At 41.8% G+C, this 18,511-nt stretch overlaps 1 protein-coding gene across 9 annotated transcripts in view; it reads right to left on the reverse strand.

Moving 5' to 3' along the window:
- The window catches only part of CLYBL (citramalyl-CoA lyase), a 277,204-nt gene extending 260,024 nt beyond the window's left edge, over positions 1 to 17,180 (reverse strand). For all 9 annotated transcript variants that reach the window (XM_040487161.1, XM_040487162.1, XM_040487160.1 and 6 more), the window contains exon 1: positions 17,080 to 17,180. In XM_040487161.1, the coding sequence (XP_040343095.1) occupies positions 17,080 to 17,141 (62 nt within the window). In that variant the 5' untranslated portion in view covers positions 17,142 to 17,180. The remainder of the gene's footprint in view (positions 1 to 17,079) is intronic.
- Positions 17,181 to 18,511: the final 1,331 nt, after the last annotated feature.

The following is an 18,511-nucleotide window of genomic DNA, read 5'->3' on the forward strand; positions in this document are numbered from 1 at the left end:
CCAGTCTCAAGCATGTTACCAGGTCACCTGGTAAATTCCTGGCTCTTCTGCAGCACAGGGAGACACTCATGACCCAAATTCACAGCCTGGACCCTTGTCCAGGGATTGGAGGACAGGAGGGGCCCCACAAGCTATGTCCATACTTGCTTTCCTGGTAGAAGAGAAATTCTCTTTAGTGGCCCACGTCCTTTGCAGGTAAGGCATGTGAGAGGATTACAAACATGACATTAGCACAAGCTGGTTTTCTCATATTCACTGGGTATCTCTAGGTGAACCGTGGACTATGGGAGCTAGAATAGGCAGGCTCTAAGAGCTCTGTGCTCCACCCACTGGAGCATTCGTGGGTCAGTATGAAAGCTCTAGGAGCGCAGGAGATAACTAGAAGAGGATGGAATGCAGGCAAAAATCACATCTCCACTTCTCTGAGACAATCTTGCAGATTAGACTAAAATTTAGGGTATCTACCTCTAATTATTCCTGATCTCTTCTAGATTTTGTATTTTCAGTACAGCCAAATTATTTTGAAATCAGAGCCCCTCTGTACTGTGGCAGTCAGCAGCCACTTAAACTAAGGACTTGAACACAGCAAGCAGCTGGCAGCAGTCCCTGCTGCAGAGAGAGAGAAACGAAGACACCTCCTGTATGGGAGCTCTAAAGGATAAGAATGAACAATACATGAACAAAACAACCTCCCAACGTGGCAAGAAGAGTTCCAATCAATTACTGAACCCACAAATTTGGGGAAGGCAAAGCTTTTATCTTCAATCTCTGTTCAAACTGAGCTGAAAAAGGGACACCTGGGTGGCTCAGTTGGTTAAGCATCCGACTTCGGCTCAGGTCATGATCTTACGGTCCGTGAGTTCAAGCCCCGTGTCAGGCTCTGTGCTGACAGCTCAGAGCCTGGAGCCTGTTTCAGATTCTGTGTCTCCCTCTCCCTCTGACCCTTCCCCATTCATGCTCTGTCTCTCTCTGTCTCAAAAATAAATAAACGTTAAAAAAAATTGAGCTGAAATGGACCAAAATAACTAAAAGCTCAAAAAGCCATATATTTTATATTTCTAAATTCTCTAAAGTCCTCTTACTTTAAGTCAATAATTCCTTTCTAGATTCCTTCTAGATTATGGAATGTCAACCGATAAGAGGCATCTAGTCCAACCTCCTGTTTTAACTGTGAGAAAAATAAGCCTCAATTTAGACAAGAGCCTTGAACAAGGTCAAGGGCTAACTGCAGGGTCAGCACTGGACTAGAACCCCAGAGTATCTATCCAAGATCTTCTTGCTTATACCAGAGAATTAGTAATTTGATTTTGTTTTGAACCTTTTTTTTTTTTATTCTGTTTTTTTGGCATTTGTAAGAAAAACTTGAATAGCACCAGTAGGGATATTAAACCACTTCTGATCTTTCAGAGCTTGTCTTAAATAAGTTTCTACTTTAATCTGAACTAAGAGTATTTTCCTGAAGGCAGAAATCATCCAAGGGTGAACTATGACTCATTGGTATAATCTAAAGAATCTATCACTGTTCCAAAGAAATCTACTTAAGACTCAAAACCTAAACATCACATTTCTATGCTCTGTATAAAATATGCACTAGCAATAGTTAAAGGATGAAAACCATTCAAATGTCCATTGAGGGATGAATGAATAAACGAAATGTGGTATTTACATGTAATAAAATATTATTCAGCCTGAAAAAGGAAGCAAACTCTAACACATGCTACAACATGGATATTGACATTATTCTAAGTGAAATATGCCAGACACAAAAGACAAATATTGCATGACTCCACTTATGTGAGAATATAGAATAGTCAAATTCATAGAAACAGAAATGGAGAATAGGGATTTGGGACAGGAGACAATGGAGAGTTATTCTATAGTGGGTACGAGTTTCAGTTCGAGATGATGATATAGTTCCAGAGATAGACAGTAGTGATGGTTGTACAAAAATGTGAGTGAACTTAATGCCACTGAACCATGAACTTAAAAATGGTTAAAATGATAAATTTATGTTATATATATTTTACCACAATAAAAAAAAAAAGGCACAAATTTCCAGAAACACTGTCTCAAATACTTCACTTCCTAAATGTTCTTTTTTTATTTGGCAAATTTATACTGGGCACTTACTATGTGCTAAGTACTGTTTTAGGGCTGGGGTATATAGCAATGGGATAAACAGAACAAGTGTCTGCTCTTATGAATAGCTGCATGGGGGATGGGGTGAAGACAGGCAATAAACAGACAAACATACATTATGTCAAGTGGAAATGAATGCAATGGAAAAAACATCAGGTAGAGTGAGAGGGATGAGAGCGTGGAAATAGTTGGGGGGAAGTTGCTATGTTGTATAGGTGGTAAGGAGGCCAGTCTGCCTGGAAGTAATAAGGTGCCGCGGGGCACAGATCCGCTTAAGTTCCTTATAAACCTTTCAAGGGAAAAGGTCAGTATAGAAGTATTTCCTCTGCCGTCTATGTGTTTTTCATTTGACTTAAAAAGTGATAGAAAGGACCTGGCTGACTCAGTCGGTAAAGCGTATTACTCTTGATCTCAGGGTTGTGAGTTTGAGTCCCTTGCTAGGCACAGAGATTACTTAATTTAAAAAAATTAATTAAGGGGTGCCTTGCTGGCTCAGTCGGTTAAGTGTCTGAATTTGGCTCAGGTCACGATCTCATGGTTCTCTCCTGGTCGGGCTGTGTGCTGACAGCTTGGAGCCTGGAGCCTGCTTCAGATTCTGTGTCTCACTCTCTGCCCCTCCCTTGGCTCACGCTCTGTCTTCTCTTTATTTGCTCAAAAGCAAATAAATATTAAAGTAAATAAAATAAAAATAAAAACAATTGTTTTTTAAAGTGACAGGAAAACCAACTTCCGTATCTTTTCCGAAGAGGCATGTTTGTAAGGAGACAATTTATATCTCTCATTGCTAGAGTGCCCTCCAGTGCCTCTGTGTGAAAACCGCACTTGGCACAGATTTTTTGTTTTTGATTTCTTAAACTTTTGTATTTGGCCAAGAAATAAATACATATTGTCTTTGATACGTATATTAAAGACATATCATCTTTCTCACAAACAATACTGTGACATTAAATAAGAACACAAGTGTGCTTTAAAATGAGCCTGCACTACTTGTAAAGTGGTACAATGTATACATGTACAATGGTATTTTTATCATATAAACTTTCAAAAGGTTCACAGAGTCTCTTTTTTAATTCAATTTTTTACCAATGTAGAACTCTCAGTTAAACAGTGAACACATTCTACCACTGAACTGTGACCCTAATTTTACTGAAGGTGGCCAAGTAGGGCAATAAAGTAGGAAGTGTCTTCTAAAATTTCCAGTATTTACATGTTCCGAATATTCATATTTGAAAAGTGTCCTGCAAATACTTACAGAGCACTCTACCTTCTTGGCCAGAACACAGTGAAGGGGAACAGGTAAGTAAGACATGCCCATACTAGCATCCTATTAAAATAGAATTTTTACTTTCTCACAGATATTTACTTTGAATCCTTTATTATAAAATCAGGCACCTCTGTCAATCTCAAAAGGCCAACTAAGAGGAAAACATTACATATGGTGTAGTTCAAAAGAGAACTTGCAAAAGGGGTAAAATTCCATAGCTGTTTCCAGAACCACCTACAAGCAAGGTCAGTGTGACAGCTGAGGCCACAGAGAGAAAAGCTGGCCCTGACTGACAGCCAGAGGATAGGGTTCTTTCTAGGCCAGATGCTGACGACTGTGACAGTCTTGCTTACTTTACTGTGCACAGGCCTGCAGATGCCGAGGAAATTGGGCAAGATGAGCTTCCAAAGGGCATACTGCAATCCAGGTATCTCACCCTTTCTGGAGAATGACTTGAAAACAAGCATCAAAGAGCTTAAAATGTCCATAGTCTTTGAACCAGCAAGTTCACATACAGAAATTCACCTCAAAGTACATGAGTAAGAGTTGCCACAGAGATTCGGGTATAGGGACATTATCTCTGCATTTCCTGAGGCAGAAAACTTGGAAATAGTTTAAATGAATAGCTGGAATTATATACACCCAAATATATATGTGACAGAGTCATGGAACAGTAGCGTACATCAATGCTGCAAGATTAGTTAACATCCTAAAACTTAACCAAAATATAAAATCAAAGCAACTAAATAAAAAGCCACCTTAAACTTGGTTTATGGAAGGAAGGGAAGGAAGATGTGCAAAAGGAGAAAAAGAAAAGAAAGGGGAAGAGAAGGAAGGAAGGAATAAATCTCAATTCTTGAGCCCATTTATTATCTACATCATTCAAGTGAGTTATTTAATTGATATGCAATAAAACATTCAAGTTAACAACATGAAATAAATTAAACCTGTTTGAATTGCAATGGATTTAAATTCATACCCAGTGACCTATATGAAAACATAAACGTTATTTCTTTGATTTTTTTATTAACTAATAAAATTCTGAAACTGTTGCCATCATGAGCAATGTGTAGAGGAATAAAGAAGCCAAATGTATCAATAGAATACAGCTCCAGTTGCACTCAGGGGCACGAAAGCATATTGTTTTTACAATTAACAACTCTTCCAATCTTAAGAACAGTCATCAAACCCATCAATAACCACTCCCCAAGGAGCCCAGCTTTCTTCTCCCTGCCTTCCTAAAATTTTAGCCACATGTACCTAAAATTTTAGCAGACTTCCTCACAGGGAGTCACACATAAAATAGCAGCTCCTATAGAGCAGCCACCACAACACCCAGTTAAGGAAACTGACCAAAGGCTGTTCTCAGAAATTACATCAATCAGACATTGGCTGCTGTAAAGCCCTAACTGGAGAAAACAGTCACTTCAGGAAAGTACCGATGCTGAGCCATGTCAGCCACTCTGTGGATGTGATTTCACTATGTATGATGTCTTCCCCCAGGCTCATCCACAACCACGCATATGTGTTCACTTTCTAAGTCTCATATGTAAGTAACTTCAGAGAATACTCTATTCTCAACACACCACATGGAGTATTTCTAGAATAGTAAAGTGCATATGTCACTCAAACATTCTGCAAGACAGGGGCACTCAGGACAGTTCCTTGAGAGGGCAAAGACTTTGGTGGCCACAGTCTGGGGAGTAGAGAAAAGCACATGTGGTAAAATTGTCCTCAACTCCGCTATGGGCCCATGGGGGTATAGGGTAACGGTTGTTTAGTCAGAATTCATCTTCAGGTCCTGGCCTTTCCTACCTACCTGCTGGCCTTTCCCACAGAAACCATTTAGGTTACCCAATGTTCTTCCTCCTGGCCTGTACCCACACAGATGGTTCTAGTTCACAGCAAAACTCTATGACAGGGAAACAGTACAATGAGAGCTGAAGCACTACATGCTGGAATAGACAGATCCACAAGCAAAGGCTATGCTATTTAGTAGACGTGGCACAGCCTTGTTTTGGCAAACAGTACCTTGCTGGGAGTTTCCCTTTGCAGGGATATCTTCTCCAGGAGGTACCACCCATGGACATGTGTATCTTCCGATTCAGGCCCAGCTACCACTTTTAGTTCTTACTCACCAGCTTGGCTGTTGCCCACTAGTTTTTCTCTGGGATACCTCATTTCCCACCAACTTCTCCGTCCAGCCCGAGGACATGTTCCCTGCCCCCAGGCTACTCCTGGTCTATGTACCCTGTCATGGTATTTCCTACATCCTCAGAGTCTCCTCCCTCTTTCTCTTCTCTTCAGCCTCTTAACAAAGGCCCTGGTCTACCATCTTAGGTCATCTTCATTTCATCCTACAGCCCTTCACTTCTCTCTCTCTCACCCCCCCCCTTTTTTTTATGTTTATTTATTTTTGAGAGAGAGAGAGACAGAGACAGAGCACAAGCAGGGAAGGGGCAGAGAAAGATGGAGACACAGAATCTGAAGCAGGCCCCAGGCTCTGAGCTGTCAGCACAGAGCCCAATGTGGGGTTCAAACCCATGAACCATGAGATCATGACCTGAGCCAAAGTCGGACACAACCGACTGAGACACACAGGTGTCCCAGCCCTTCACTTCTCTATCTCTAGAGTGAATAACTATCCTGCTTTGCCTGAAACAGGTTTCCTGGAATGTGGGACTTTTGGTGCTAAAACCAGGAATGTCCTGGGAAAGTTGAGATGGTTGGTCCCCTACCTCCCGGACCACTTAACATTACTTTCTGCCTTACAACCCAAAACATATTTGTTTATAGCATCTCCTTTTAGCTTCTCACCATGCACTTGGGCAAGTAAAGTCAATTTCTAATGATGCCAATAAATATTTCAAAATAACACTTCAGGGCACCTGGGAGCTCATTTGGTTAAGCGTCCAACTCTATTTCAGCTCAGATCATGATCTCATGGTTTGTGAGTTCGAGCCCCACATCCAGCTCTGGGCTGATGGCTCAGAGCCTGGAGCCTGCCTCAGCTTCTGTGTTTCCCCTCTCTCTGCTCCTCCCCCACTCATGCTTTGTCTCTGTCTCAAAAATAAATAAACATTAAAAAAAATTTTTTTAACTAATCAATCTGATTCATCATATTAACATACTTAAGAAAAGCCACATGATCACAACAGATACTGAAAAAACATTTTATAAATTCAAATCCATTCTTTTTTTTTTTAAGTTTATTTTACTTATTTTGAGAGAGAAAGAGAGAGAGAGAGAGAGCGCACATGCAGGGGAGGGGCAGAGAGAGAGGGATACAGAGAATCCCAAGCAGGCTCCACACTGTCAGCACAGAGCTCGACATGGGGCTCAATCCCATAAACCATGAGATCATGACCTGAGCCGAAATCAAGAACCAGATGCTCAACTAACTGAGCCATCTGGGCACCCCAACTCAAATTCTTGATCAAAATTCTAAGCAGGGGTGACCAGCAAAATTGCAGAGAAAGGAACTTCAAAAACCTAATCCTCTACAATAACAATGAGAATATTAGCAGTCAGAATCAACTTTTTTAGAATTCTAGACATTAACCAAAGGCCTGCAGCAATCTGGGAGCATTTATTCAAGAAACACGGATGAATCTCAGTTAAGAACAGCAAACCATGTGGGTTTTTGTTGTTGGTTTTTTTTAACTTACCCACGCCCTCTCCCCAGTTCGGTGGTAGCCTTAAAAACCAACAGTCATAATCCTTGTGAAAACCAGCAGCCTGGCAGCCACCGGAAGGGACAGGGTAGGGTGGGAGGTCTTTGAAAGCACCACACACAGAGAACTGCCACCTGGTAGCTCCCTGGAAGACTCCATTTGCAGGGCTCACCTGGCTTAGAGCCTGAACAGTGGGAACAGCATTCTCCCTGAGGGCGTTTGTCAAAACAATCCGAAGCAATTATTTAATATCATCGCTACCTGAGATGCTGGATAACAGGGCAAACGACAGGCTAACCAAAAAGCTTAAAAGGAAAAGCTGGAGCCAAGAATATACAATGGAGAAAGAACAGTCTCTTCAATAAATAGTGTTGGGGAAACTGGATAGCTACATGCACAAGAATACAGACCACTATATTACACCATACACAAAAATTAACTCAAAATGGATTAAAAACTAGAATGTAAGACCTGAAACCATAAAACTCCTAGAAGAAACATAAGCAGTAAAGTCCTTGACATCAGTCTTAGCAACGTCTTTGTGGATCTGACTTCAAAGGCAAGAAAAACAAAAGTAAAACTAAACAAATGGGACCTCATCAAAGTAAAAAGCTTCTGTAGAGCAAAAGAAATTAACAGGAAAATGAAAAGTCAACCCACTGAATGGGAGAAAATATTTGCAAACCACATACCCAATAAGGGGTGAATATCCAAAATATACAAAAGGAATTCATACAACTCAACAACAACCTGATTATGAAATGGGGAGAAGATCTGAATAGACATTTCTCCAAAGAATACATAGAGATGGCCAACAGGCAAATGAAAAAGATGCTCAACATCAATAATTATTAGGGATATGCAAATAAAAACCAAAATAAGATATTACCTAACCCCTGTAAAAATGGTTATTACCAAAAAGACAAAAAATAACAAGTGTTGGAGAGGGTGCAGAGAAAAGGGAACCCTCACACACTGTTGCTGGGACCGTAAACTGGAGCAGCCACTATGTAAAACAATTTGGAGTTTCCCCAAAAAATTAAGAATAGAACTACCCTATGACCCAACTCTTCTACCTCCAGGTAATAGGAAAACTTTCACTAAAAAGATATATGCTCTCCTGTTTATTGTTATGTTCACTGCAGTACTGTTTACAATAGCCAATATACGGAAACAAAATGTCCATCAACAGATGAATGGATAAAGATGTGGTGTATTTATACAATGAAATACTACTCAGCCACAAAGAAGAATGAAATCTTGCCATCTGCAACATGTTTGGATCTTGAGGGTATTCAAGCAAAGTAAGTCAGATGGAGAAGAGCAAATACCATACAAATACCATATGATGTTACATGTAGAATCTTAAAAAAAAAAAATGAAATGAACAAACAAAATAAAAATAATCTCAGATACAGAGAACAGACTAATGGTTACCAGAGGGTTAACAGGGTTGGGGGCCTGGTGGGCAAAATGGGTAAAGAGGGTCAACAGTATGGTGAAGGATGGTAACTAGACTTGTGGTGGTAACCACTTTGTAGTGTACGCAGATGTTAAATTATAAAACTGTACACCTGGGCACCTGGCTGGCTTAGTCGGCAGAACACGCAACTCTTAATCTCAAGGTTGTGGGTTCAAGCCCCATGCTGGGTGTAGCAATGACTTAAAAATAAAATCTTAAATAAAGCTGTATACTTGTATACCTTAAATAAAGCTTTAATGAAAAAGCTGGAAAATGAGATATCCATCAACTTTGAAAAGCTCTGACCTTTTCCTGGGCTTCTGAAAGGCCACACACAGGGAGGAGCCAAGATGGTGGAACAGCATGGAAGTTATCTTTGTGTCTTGCGTCCATGAAATACAGCCAGACCAACACTAAACCATCCTGCACACCTAGACAAGTGATCTGAGGATTAACACAACAATCTGCACAACCAGAACCACAGAATTCAGCAGGTACGCAGCGCAGAGAGGCGAACTGGGGGAGAGAAAAGCTGTGGAGGGCAGGGAGCTGTTTTTGCGTGGGGAGACAGGATGAGGGTGGGGGGGAGAATACGAGGAAAAGCACCGCCCCCCAAAAGCAGCTGGAGAGAAAGTGGAAAAGTGGAAACAGCGGCAGGGACTGAACTAAAAAGGGAGAAAGGAGAGGGTTTGAAAGGCCACACACACGTGTAGGGCTATTGCTAGCAGACCCACCTTACAAGAAATATTAAAGAGGGGCACCTGGGTGGTCAGTCTGACTCCTGATTTAGGCTCAGGTCATGATCTCACGGTTTGTGAGTTTGAGCCCTGCATGGGGCTCTGCACTGACAGTGCGGAGCCTGCTTGGGATTGTCTCTCTGCCCCTACCCCACTTGCGCTCTCTCTCTCTCAAAATAAATAAATAAACTTAAAAGAATTTTAGGGGCGCCTGGGTGGCTCAGTCGGTTGAGCAGCCGACTTCGGCTCAGGTCACGATCTCGCGGTCCGTGAGTTCGAGCCCCGCGTTGGGCTCTCTGCTGACAGCTCGGAGCCTGGAGCCTGTTTCGGATTCTGTGTCTCCCTCTCTCTCTGCCCCTCCCCCGTTCATGCTCTGTCTCTCTCTGTCCCAAAAATAAATAAACGTTGAAAAAAAAAATTTAAAAAAAAAAGAATTTTAAAGACATACTAAAGAGAGTTCTTCAGGCTGAAAGTAAGTGATCCCAGACAGATCAAATCCATACACACACATACACAAATAGTAATAAAGTAATTAAGGATAAATGCACATTCCTGCTCCTTTCTTCTCTTGTCTAATTTAAAAAGCAACTACATAAAAGAATATTATATAATTGTGTTGTCAGGCCAGTAACATATAGAAATGTAGTATATTTACCAATAACAACACAAAGGAGGTGAGAACAAAGATGTACTGTGTTAAAAAATGGCACCAGATGGTGACTCAACTCTATAGGAACAAATGAAAACCAGAACTAGTAAATAAGAAAGTAAGTATAACAAATACTACAAAATGTGTGTGTGTCTGTGAACTTGTGTCTGTGAATTTGTGTCTCCTTCTCTAAGTTTCTTCAAAAGACATAAAATTGGGGTGCTTGGCTGGTTCAGTCAGTAGAACATGCGACCCTTTACCTCAGGGTCATGAGCTCAAGCCCCACATTGGGCATGGAGCTTTCTTTGAAAATTAATCAATTAAGGGACGGCTGGGTGGCTCAGTCAGTTGAGCATCCGATTTTGGCTCAGATCATGATCTCACACAGTTCATGGGTTCGAGCCCTGTGTGGGGCTCTGTACTGACAGCTCAGAGCCTGGAACTTGCTTCAGATTCTGTGTCTCCCTCTCTCTCTGCCCCACCCCTACTCACGCTCTCTCACTCTCAAACATAAAGCATTTAAAAAGTTTTTTTTAATTAATTAAAAGACATAAAATAAGTAAAACTACAACAATGTATACTGGGTTTGTAATATATAAACATAATATGTGGGGCACCTGGGTGGTGTTGGTTGAGCGTCTAACTTTGGCTCAGGTCATGATCTTGCAGTCGGTGAGTTTGGACCCCGTATCAGGCTCTGTGCAGATAGCTCGGAGCCTGGAGCCTGCTTCAGATTCTGTGTCTCCCTCTCTCTCTGCCCCCCTCCACTCACACACTCTCTCTCTCTCTCTCTCTCAAAAATAAATAAAAAACACTAAAAAAAAAAAAAAGAAAAAAGAAATATAATATGTATAACTATAATACCACAAAAAAGAAGGAACGGAAATAGAACTATATAGAAGTAACATTTCTCTTCTGGAATTTAGTATAAATCAAAAGTAGATTCTTATAAGTTAATATGTCTATGGCAATATACTTACGATGGAATATTAGCCAGTCATAAAAAGGAATGCAGTTCTCATACATACTACAACATGAATGATTCTTGAAAACATTATGCAAAGTGAGATAAGCCAGAAACAAAAGAATGTAAATTATATGATCCCACTTACAATCTAAAATAAGCAAATTCAGAAACACAGAAAGTAGACTAGGGACTACCAGGTGATAGAGAAGGAATTATTGTGCTTCATGAGTACAGAGTTTCTGTTTGGAGTGAGGAAAAAAATGTGGATAGTGGTAATGGTTGCACAACAGTGTGAATGTGGCAATGCCACTAAACTGTATACTTAGAATGGTTAAAATGACAAAGCTTATGTTACATGTATTTTATTTTACCACAATTCTTTTCAAAAATGTACATGGTAAGCCCTAGAGTAACCACTAAAAAATCTCTTTAAAAACAGTATTAAAAAAAAAAAACTGTGTCAACGATACTCCAATTTAAAAAGTAAAAAAGTAGTTAAAAATCATTAAAGAAATTTAAAATATTAAAACATTACAAAGTATTCACTTAGTACAAAAGAAAGCAGTAAAGAAGGAATAGAGAAACAAAAAAGTCATGAGATACACAGAAACCAATACCAATAAACACACTACAGGGGCGCTTGGGTGGCTCACTGGGTTAAGCAACCAACTCTTGATTTTGGCCTAGGTCGTGAGATCAAGCTCTGTGCCAGGCTCCATGCTGGGCATAGAGCCTGCTTAAGATTTTCTCTTTCTTCCTCTGCCTCTCCCCCACTCACACCTGCATTCTCTCCCCACCCCCCCAAAACACACACACACACACACACACACACACACACACACACACACACAGTACAAAAAAGGAAAATTACAGACCAATATCTCTCATGAACATAGATAAAAAACCCCTAACAAAATATCTGCAGATCAAATCCAAAAATGTATAAAAAGAATTATACACCATGACCAAATGGGATTTATTCCAGGGATACAAAGCTGGTTCAACATCCAAAAATCAATTAATGTAATCTGCCACATTGACAGGCTAAACAAGGAAAACCATATCAATTGATGCAGAAAAAGAACCTGATAAAATCCAACACCCATTCACAATAAAAAACAAAAAGTATCAGCAAATGGGGAATAAAAGACATCTACAAAATACATACAGCTTATATCATAATTAATGATGGGAAACTGGATGCTTTCCCTAAGATTGGGAACAAGGCAAGAATGCCACCTCTCATCACTCTTATTGACATCTTATTAGAGCCACTAGCTAGTGCAATAAAACAAGAAAAGGAAATAAAAAGGCACACATCTTGAGAAAGAAGAAATAAAAATGTTTTTGAGGGATGCCTGCCTGGGTGGCTCAGTTGGTTAAGTGTCTGACTCTTGGTTTCAGCTCAGGTCATGATCTCACAGTTTGTGGGTTCAAGCCCTGCATCAGGCTCCACACCTGGCACAGTGGAGCCTGCTTGGGATTCTCTCTCTCTTTCTCCCACTCACACTCTCTCTTAAAATTAATTAATTTTTTAAAAAGTTTTTGAGAACTACATGATCATCTATGTACAAAATCCCAAAGAACTCACAAAAAATAACTCATGTAAATTATAAGTGATTATGACAAGGCTGCAGGATACAAAATTAATATTTAAAAGATAATTGCTTTCCTATAAACTAGCAATGAACAATTGGAATTTGAAATTTAAAACACGATACCAGGGGCACCTGGGTGGCGCAGTCGGTTAAGCATCCGACTTCAGCCAGGTCACGATCTCGCGGTCCGTGAGTTCGAGCCCCGCATCGGGCTCTGGGCTGATGGCTCAGAGCCTGGAGCCTGTTTCCGATTCTGTGTCTCCCTCTCTGTCTGCCCCTCCCCCGTTCATGCTCTGTCTCTCTCTGTCCCAAAAATAAATAAACGTTGAAAAAAAAATTTTTTTTAAATAAAAAATAAAAAAAATAAATAAAACACGATACCATTTGCAACAGCACCCAAAGAATGAAATATTTAGGTATAAATCTAACAACACATGTACAAGACCTGTATGCAGAGAACTATACAACTCTGATGAAAGAAATCGAGAACATTTAAATAAATGGGGAAATAGTCCGTATTCATGGATTGGAAGACTCAATATTGTGAAGATGTCAATTCTTCCCAATTTAATCTATAGATTCAATGCAGTTCCAATCACATCTCAGCAAGCTATTTTGTGGATATCAGCAAACTCATTCTAAAGTTTATACAGAAAGGCAAAGACTCAGAATAGCGAACATAATATGAAAGAAAACTGAAGTTGGAGAACTGATGTTACCCAACTTCAAGACTTACTATAAAGTTACAGTAATAAAGACAGCATAATATTGGCAAAAGAACAGACACACAGGTCAATATAACAAAATTAAGAGTCCAGAAACAGACCCACACAAATAGGGCCAACTGACCTTTGACAAAGGAGCAAAAGCAATTTAATGGAGAAAGGACAATTTTTTCAACAAATGGGATGGAACAATTGGATCAACATCCAAAAAAATTAGACAAACACCTTCTACTTATAAAAACTAACTTAAAATGGATCACAGGCCCAAGTATAAAACATAATACTGTAGAACTTTTAGAAGGAAATACAGGAGAAAATCTATGTGACTCTGGATTTGGCAATGAGTTGTTTTTTTTTTTAATTTTTTTTTTCAACGTTTATTTATTTTTGGGACAGAGAGAGACAGAGCATGAACGGGGGAGGGGCAGAGAGAGAGGGAGACACAGAATCGGAAACAGGCTCCAGGCTCCGAGCCATCAGCCCAGAGCCCGACGCGGGGCTCGAACTCACGGACCGCGAGATCGTGACCTGGCTGAAGTCGGACGCTTAACCGACTGCGCCACCCAGGCGCCCCGGCAATGAGTTTTTAAAAATAACAGCAAAAGCATGATCCACGAAAGAAAAAGTAAGCATGATTTCATTAAAATAAAAAAACTTCTGCTCTGTCAAAGATACCATTAGAGAATGAAAAGACAAGTCACAGACTGGGAGAAAATATTTGCCAAACATATATCTTTTATAAGACTTATATCTAAACTATGCAACAAATACTTAAAACTCAACAATAAGAAAACAATCTAAGAAGTAGGCAGAAGATCAGAATACACACCTTACCAAAGAAGATACACAGATGGCAAATAAACATATAACAAGATGTCCAACATCACCTGACATCAGGGAATTTCAAATTAAAACAAACGAACATTAGACCAACAACAGATACCACTACGCACCTGTTAGCATGACTAAACAAGTTTTTTCAACTGACAATACTAAATGCTGGCAAGGATGTACAGCATCCTTCCACTGATGATTGGAATGCAAAATGGTACAGGCACTTTGGAAGATAGTTTGTAGTTTCTTACAAAGCTACCATACAATCATATTCCTAGGTATTCACCCAATTAATTTGAAAACTTATACCCAGAGAAAATCTGCACGAGAATGTTTATACTAGCTTTATTAAACCTTTATAGAACTAAAATGTCCTTCAATAGGTGAACAGACAGACTGTGAAACATCTCTACAATGGAATATTCAGCAGTAAAAGAAAATGAGTTAAGAAGCCATGAAAAAGACATGGGAGGAACCTTAATGAACATTGCTAAGTGAAAGAATGCAATCTAATGGGACTGCATACTATGTAATTCCAATTCTATGACATTCTGGAAAAGGCAAAACTATAGAGACAGGAATATGATCAGGAGTTTGGGAGAAGCCAGGATGGACAAACAGGTGAAGCACAGGGGGATTTTCAGGGAAATAAAACAATTCTGTATATAATACTCTTATGGTAGATACATGATATTATGCATTTGTCAAAATCCACAGTATTTTATAACAAAAAGAACAAACCTTAATATATGCAATTTAAAAAAAATTCATGTGGGAGGTAGGAAATAATGCAGATTATGACAAGGGACTCTGAAACTGTATTGCAAATGTATGAAACAACCTCACTGAAGGGGATGGGAGAAATAGGCCCTGAACTAAGTAACTATGGAAATGAGTGGCACCTGTAAGACTAAAGGAAAAGGAACTGCACACACGTACTGTACTTCGTTGACAGTTCTTTCCCCCAGAGTATGGCCTAACAATTCAAATACTGCTGTATGGGTATGCTAAAACTGAACAATTAAGTAACTGGATGGTGGATGGTGGATGATGGGAGCCAGGTTTCTAACTGTTGTAGTGAAAATTTATTAATCAAGCAAAGGGGAGGAGGCTAGAATGATCCATGTGGCAATGGATTACAATTGGAGGCAGTATGAACTCAGGTTTAGGTTAATATAGATACAGTGGTTTTATACAGAAATATCCGGGGGCATCTGGCTCAGTCGGTAGAGCACGTAACTCTTGATCTCAGGTTGGTGAGTTCTAGCCCCACCTTGGGTGTAGAGCCTATTGTAAAAATATATATATTTATAGATGAAGGTATATATATATGGGTTACTATTCACATTTTTTTTTTTTTTTTAATTTTCTCTGTCGACAGAGAGGACTTAAAAGACAGTTGAACCAATAGCATCCCTAGGAGTGGAGAGTTATGCTCCCCGAGACTGAGGGCAGGTATTTACATAAATTGAGCAGTGGCTACAGAAAGCAGCAGGGCCAGAGGCAGGGTGGAAAACGAGGCATCAAGGACAGCACTCGCATGGTCCCCGCCTAGCAGCAATGCTCCTGACACTCTAAAAACAGAAGGAAAAAGCCACCAGAAGCAGGTCTACCGGCCTGAAGCTTAAATGCAACCTAACTAGAAATTAAGGCATCTCTAGGCAGACCTTTCTAAGCTGACGTTTAGCACCTTTACTTCTCCCAATTCTGTGTGTTCTGAAGATGGGGAAACAGAGGATTTAACCCAGGAAGCACGCTCCCTGAAGCACCCAGCACGAAAGCCTGCTGCCATGGCCTTCGTAGGATGTGTGTGTGGAGAATGAGCCCAGGTGCTAAAGATGGCAAAGAGCACTTTGAGATGAGCCCCAAGTGCCTTAGAAATAGGTGACTGCATGTGGTCACTGGACCACATTACTGAAGGAAAAGGGGGCCTTCTGGAAGGGCCTGGGTGTTACCGCCTTGGCAGCCATCTCTGGTTCCAGGGGTGAACCCCTGAGCCCAGGGCCACAGACCAGGCTCAGGTCTGGGAAAGGGGAAGGCGGGATGTACAAGACGGGGTAGGGCCTGGCGCGGGACACACTGGAGAGTCGGGAAGCAGGGAGCAAGCAAATGGAAGAAGTTCCAGACCAAGAGCCACAGGCTTGGTTTCTAAACCAAACTCTGCCATTCTCTGCTTGGCGTCACTTAGCCTCTCCAAGCCTCAGTTTCCTCGTTCTGACTTCTTCACATGGTGGTCAGGGAGCCAGATAAGGTAACGTGTGTGCATGTAGTTGGCAACTGCTAGCCCAGCGGCTATCCAAGGGCGGTCCCAGCACACCTGAGAGTTCCCGACCCCCTTCGACACGGTCTGAGAGGTCTTCCCTTTTCCAACTAGCACCTCCGTGAGCCCGGAACTGCTTTGTAAACCTCCTCCAAATCAGCGGAGAGGAGACTCCAGCTGTCCTCTATTAAACCAAAGAGACTTTCGAAAATCTAAAACCACACCACTCTTTCACTACATATGGGTGTGTTAAAATGCAACGGGTGTGTTATTCGTAAATGAAGATTTTTTTAAACTTGTTTTAACTCCTCACGCCGCAAAAATTACTAGATACAAGCAAGAGCTCGTCGGGGTCAATAGTTTTTCGGCGCGTAAAGGGGTCCTGAGACCAGTTTGGGAACCGCTGTGCTGAACCAACGAGCGAAGGGTGTTCTCCCTCAGCAGGCGAGCCGCCTCGCGGACGCTGATTCCAGGACCCCTTTTATCAAACAGCACACGTTCGCGGTTTCCACTTGTGGGGGTGGCGGGGGGCTGGTTTTGTGTTCTGGGGCTGCTAATCGAATGTTTGTACCCATTTTTCCCGGCCCCCAAGCAATGACCCTCCCACAGGGAGGCACGCGGAGGACGGGCGACCCTCGCTGGGCGTCGGCGACCTTGGCAGAGGTCGAGCCGGCGCGCGAGAGGGGCACGGTGCTCCCGGCCGGCGGGGGTTCCCGGCAGGAACTGGGGAGGCCGGCCCGGGTGGCGGGGGACCAGGGACCTGCACTCACAGCCTCGACAGCGCCGCCGCCGCCGTTCCGCGTGGCGCTCTCCACAGCAGACGCAGCGCCATCTTCCTGACGCGCGCGCCCCGCCTCAGACAGGTCCTTCCTCATCTCGCCACGCCCCGTGGGCACGCCCCCCACGTGGGCCCGCCCCACAAGCCCAGCCCAGCCCCACCTCGTCCCCGCAAGTCACGCCCCGCTGCCTGGAGCACCTGTTCCCGCCCCTAACCAGGGATGTCTGAGAGCTCAGAACCTTCTTGTCCGCTATCATGGCGGGCAGAGCAGAGGCACGGAATGGATGGCCACTTCTTCAGAGGTTTTCTGGTGACTCCATCCAGTTACTTCTCTTCGTGCTTCTGGGTTTTTAAGGCGACTTTTGCGTTTTCCCAGCCAGGACAGGCCAATTTTCCGAGGGATTCATTGTTTTTGTTGTTAGAAGTAATGCCTAATATGTGAGCCTCACCATGTGCATGCCTTAATTAACAGTTAATCCATCATGGGATACATATGCCTGCAATAGGATCAGAATAGATATGGGCAACTTTCTGGGTCAGAGAAATGCTTCTGAAGTAGGGCAGCAAACACAACTCTTCACTCTAACTCCTTCCTGCCAGATTGCACTACTTTCAGCAAATACAACTCCTGCCGCTTCACAGTTGGGGGACTAAGGTATTAACACAGGCTTTACTAGCTGTGCTAAACTTCACTAGTTCAGCACTTTACTTGGTTCAGCAAGTGGTTCCCAGACTGTACTAGACTTTAGGCAAGTTACTTAAGTTCTCCGTGCTTCAGTTTCCTCCTCTGTAAGATGGGAATATAAATATACTCACCTCATAGGGCTGTTATAAGGATAAATTGAGTTAATATATATAAAGAGCTTAAAGCCTTGCTGGCCCAGAGCAGGTGCTCAGTAGCATTAATTACTTCTCCTTATTACCATTATTACATCAATTCTCTTCTTAAAATCCTTTGGTGGCTTCCAATAGGAAGCATTTAGAATAAAACCCAAATTCATCACCACAACTCTGAAGGCCTTACAGGATCTGACCTCTGCCTATCTCTCCACCTTACTTCAGCCCCATGTGCTTCTTTCCACTTTTTTTAAGTTCACTAAGTTCACTAAGCCATTTCCCACTTTAGGGCCCTTACCTACCATCCATGTTGCTCCTTACCTACCAGAACACTTACAGCTACACCTTCTTGTCCTCTGGGACATTTAGACTACTTGCCCCCTGCTCAAAGAGGCCTGCACTGACTGCCCAAACTAGAGTGTCCTCCCAATCTATTCCACTGGCACAGCAACCTGACAGTTTCCATCGCAGCCCATATCACAATTTTTATGGGTTTGTGAATTCTCTTTCTTTTTCTTAATATATTTTTTTAAAGTTTATCAATTTTGAGAGAGAGAGAGAGAGTGCAAGTGGGGAAGGGGCAGAGA

This window comes from Herpailurus yagouaroundi, unplaced genomic scaffold (genome assembly GCF_014898765.1).
Source record: "Herpailurus yagouaroundi ecotype Mexico unplaced genomic scaffold, PumYag 164, whole genome shotgun sequence".
Lineage (NCBI taxonomy): Eukaryota > Metazoa > Chordata > Mammalia > Carnivora > Felidae > Herpailurus > Herpailurus yagouaroundi.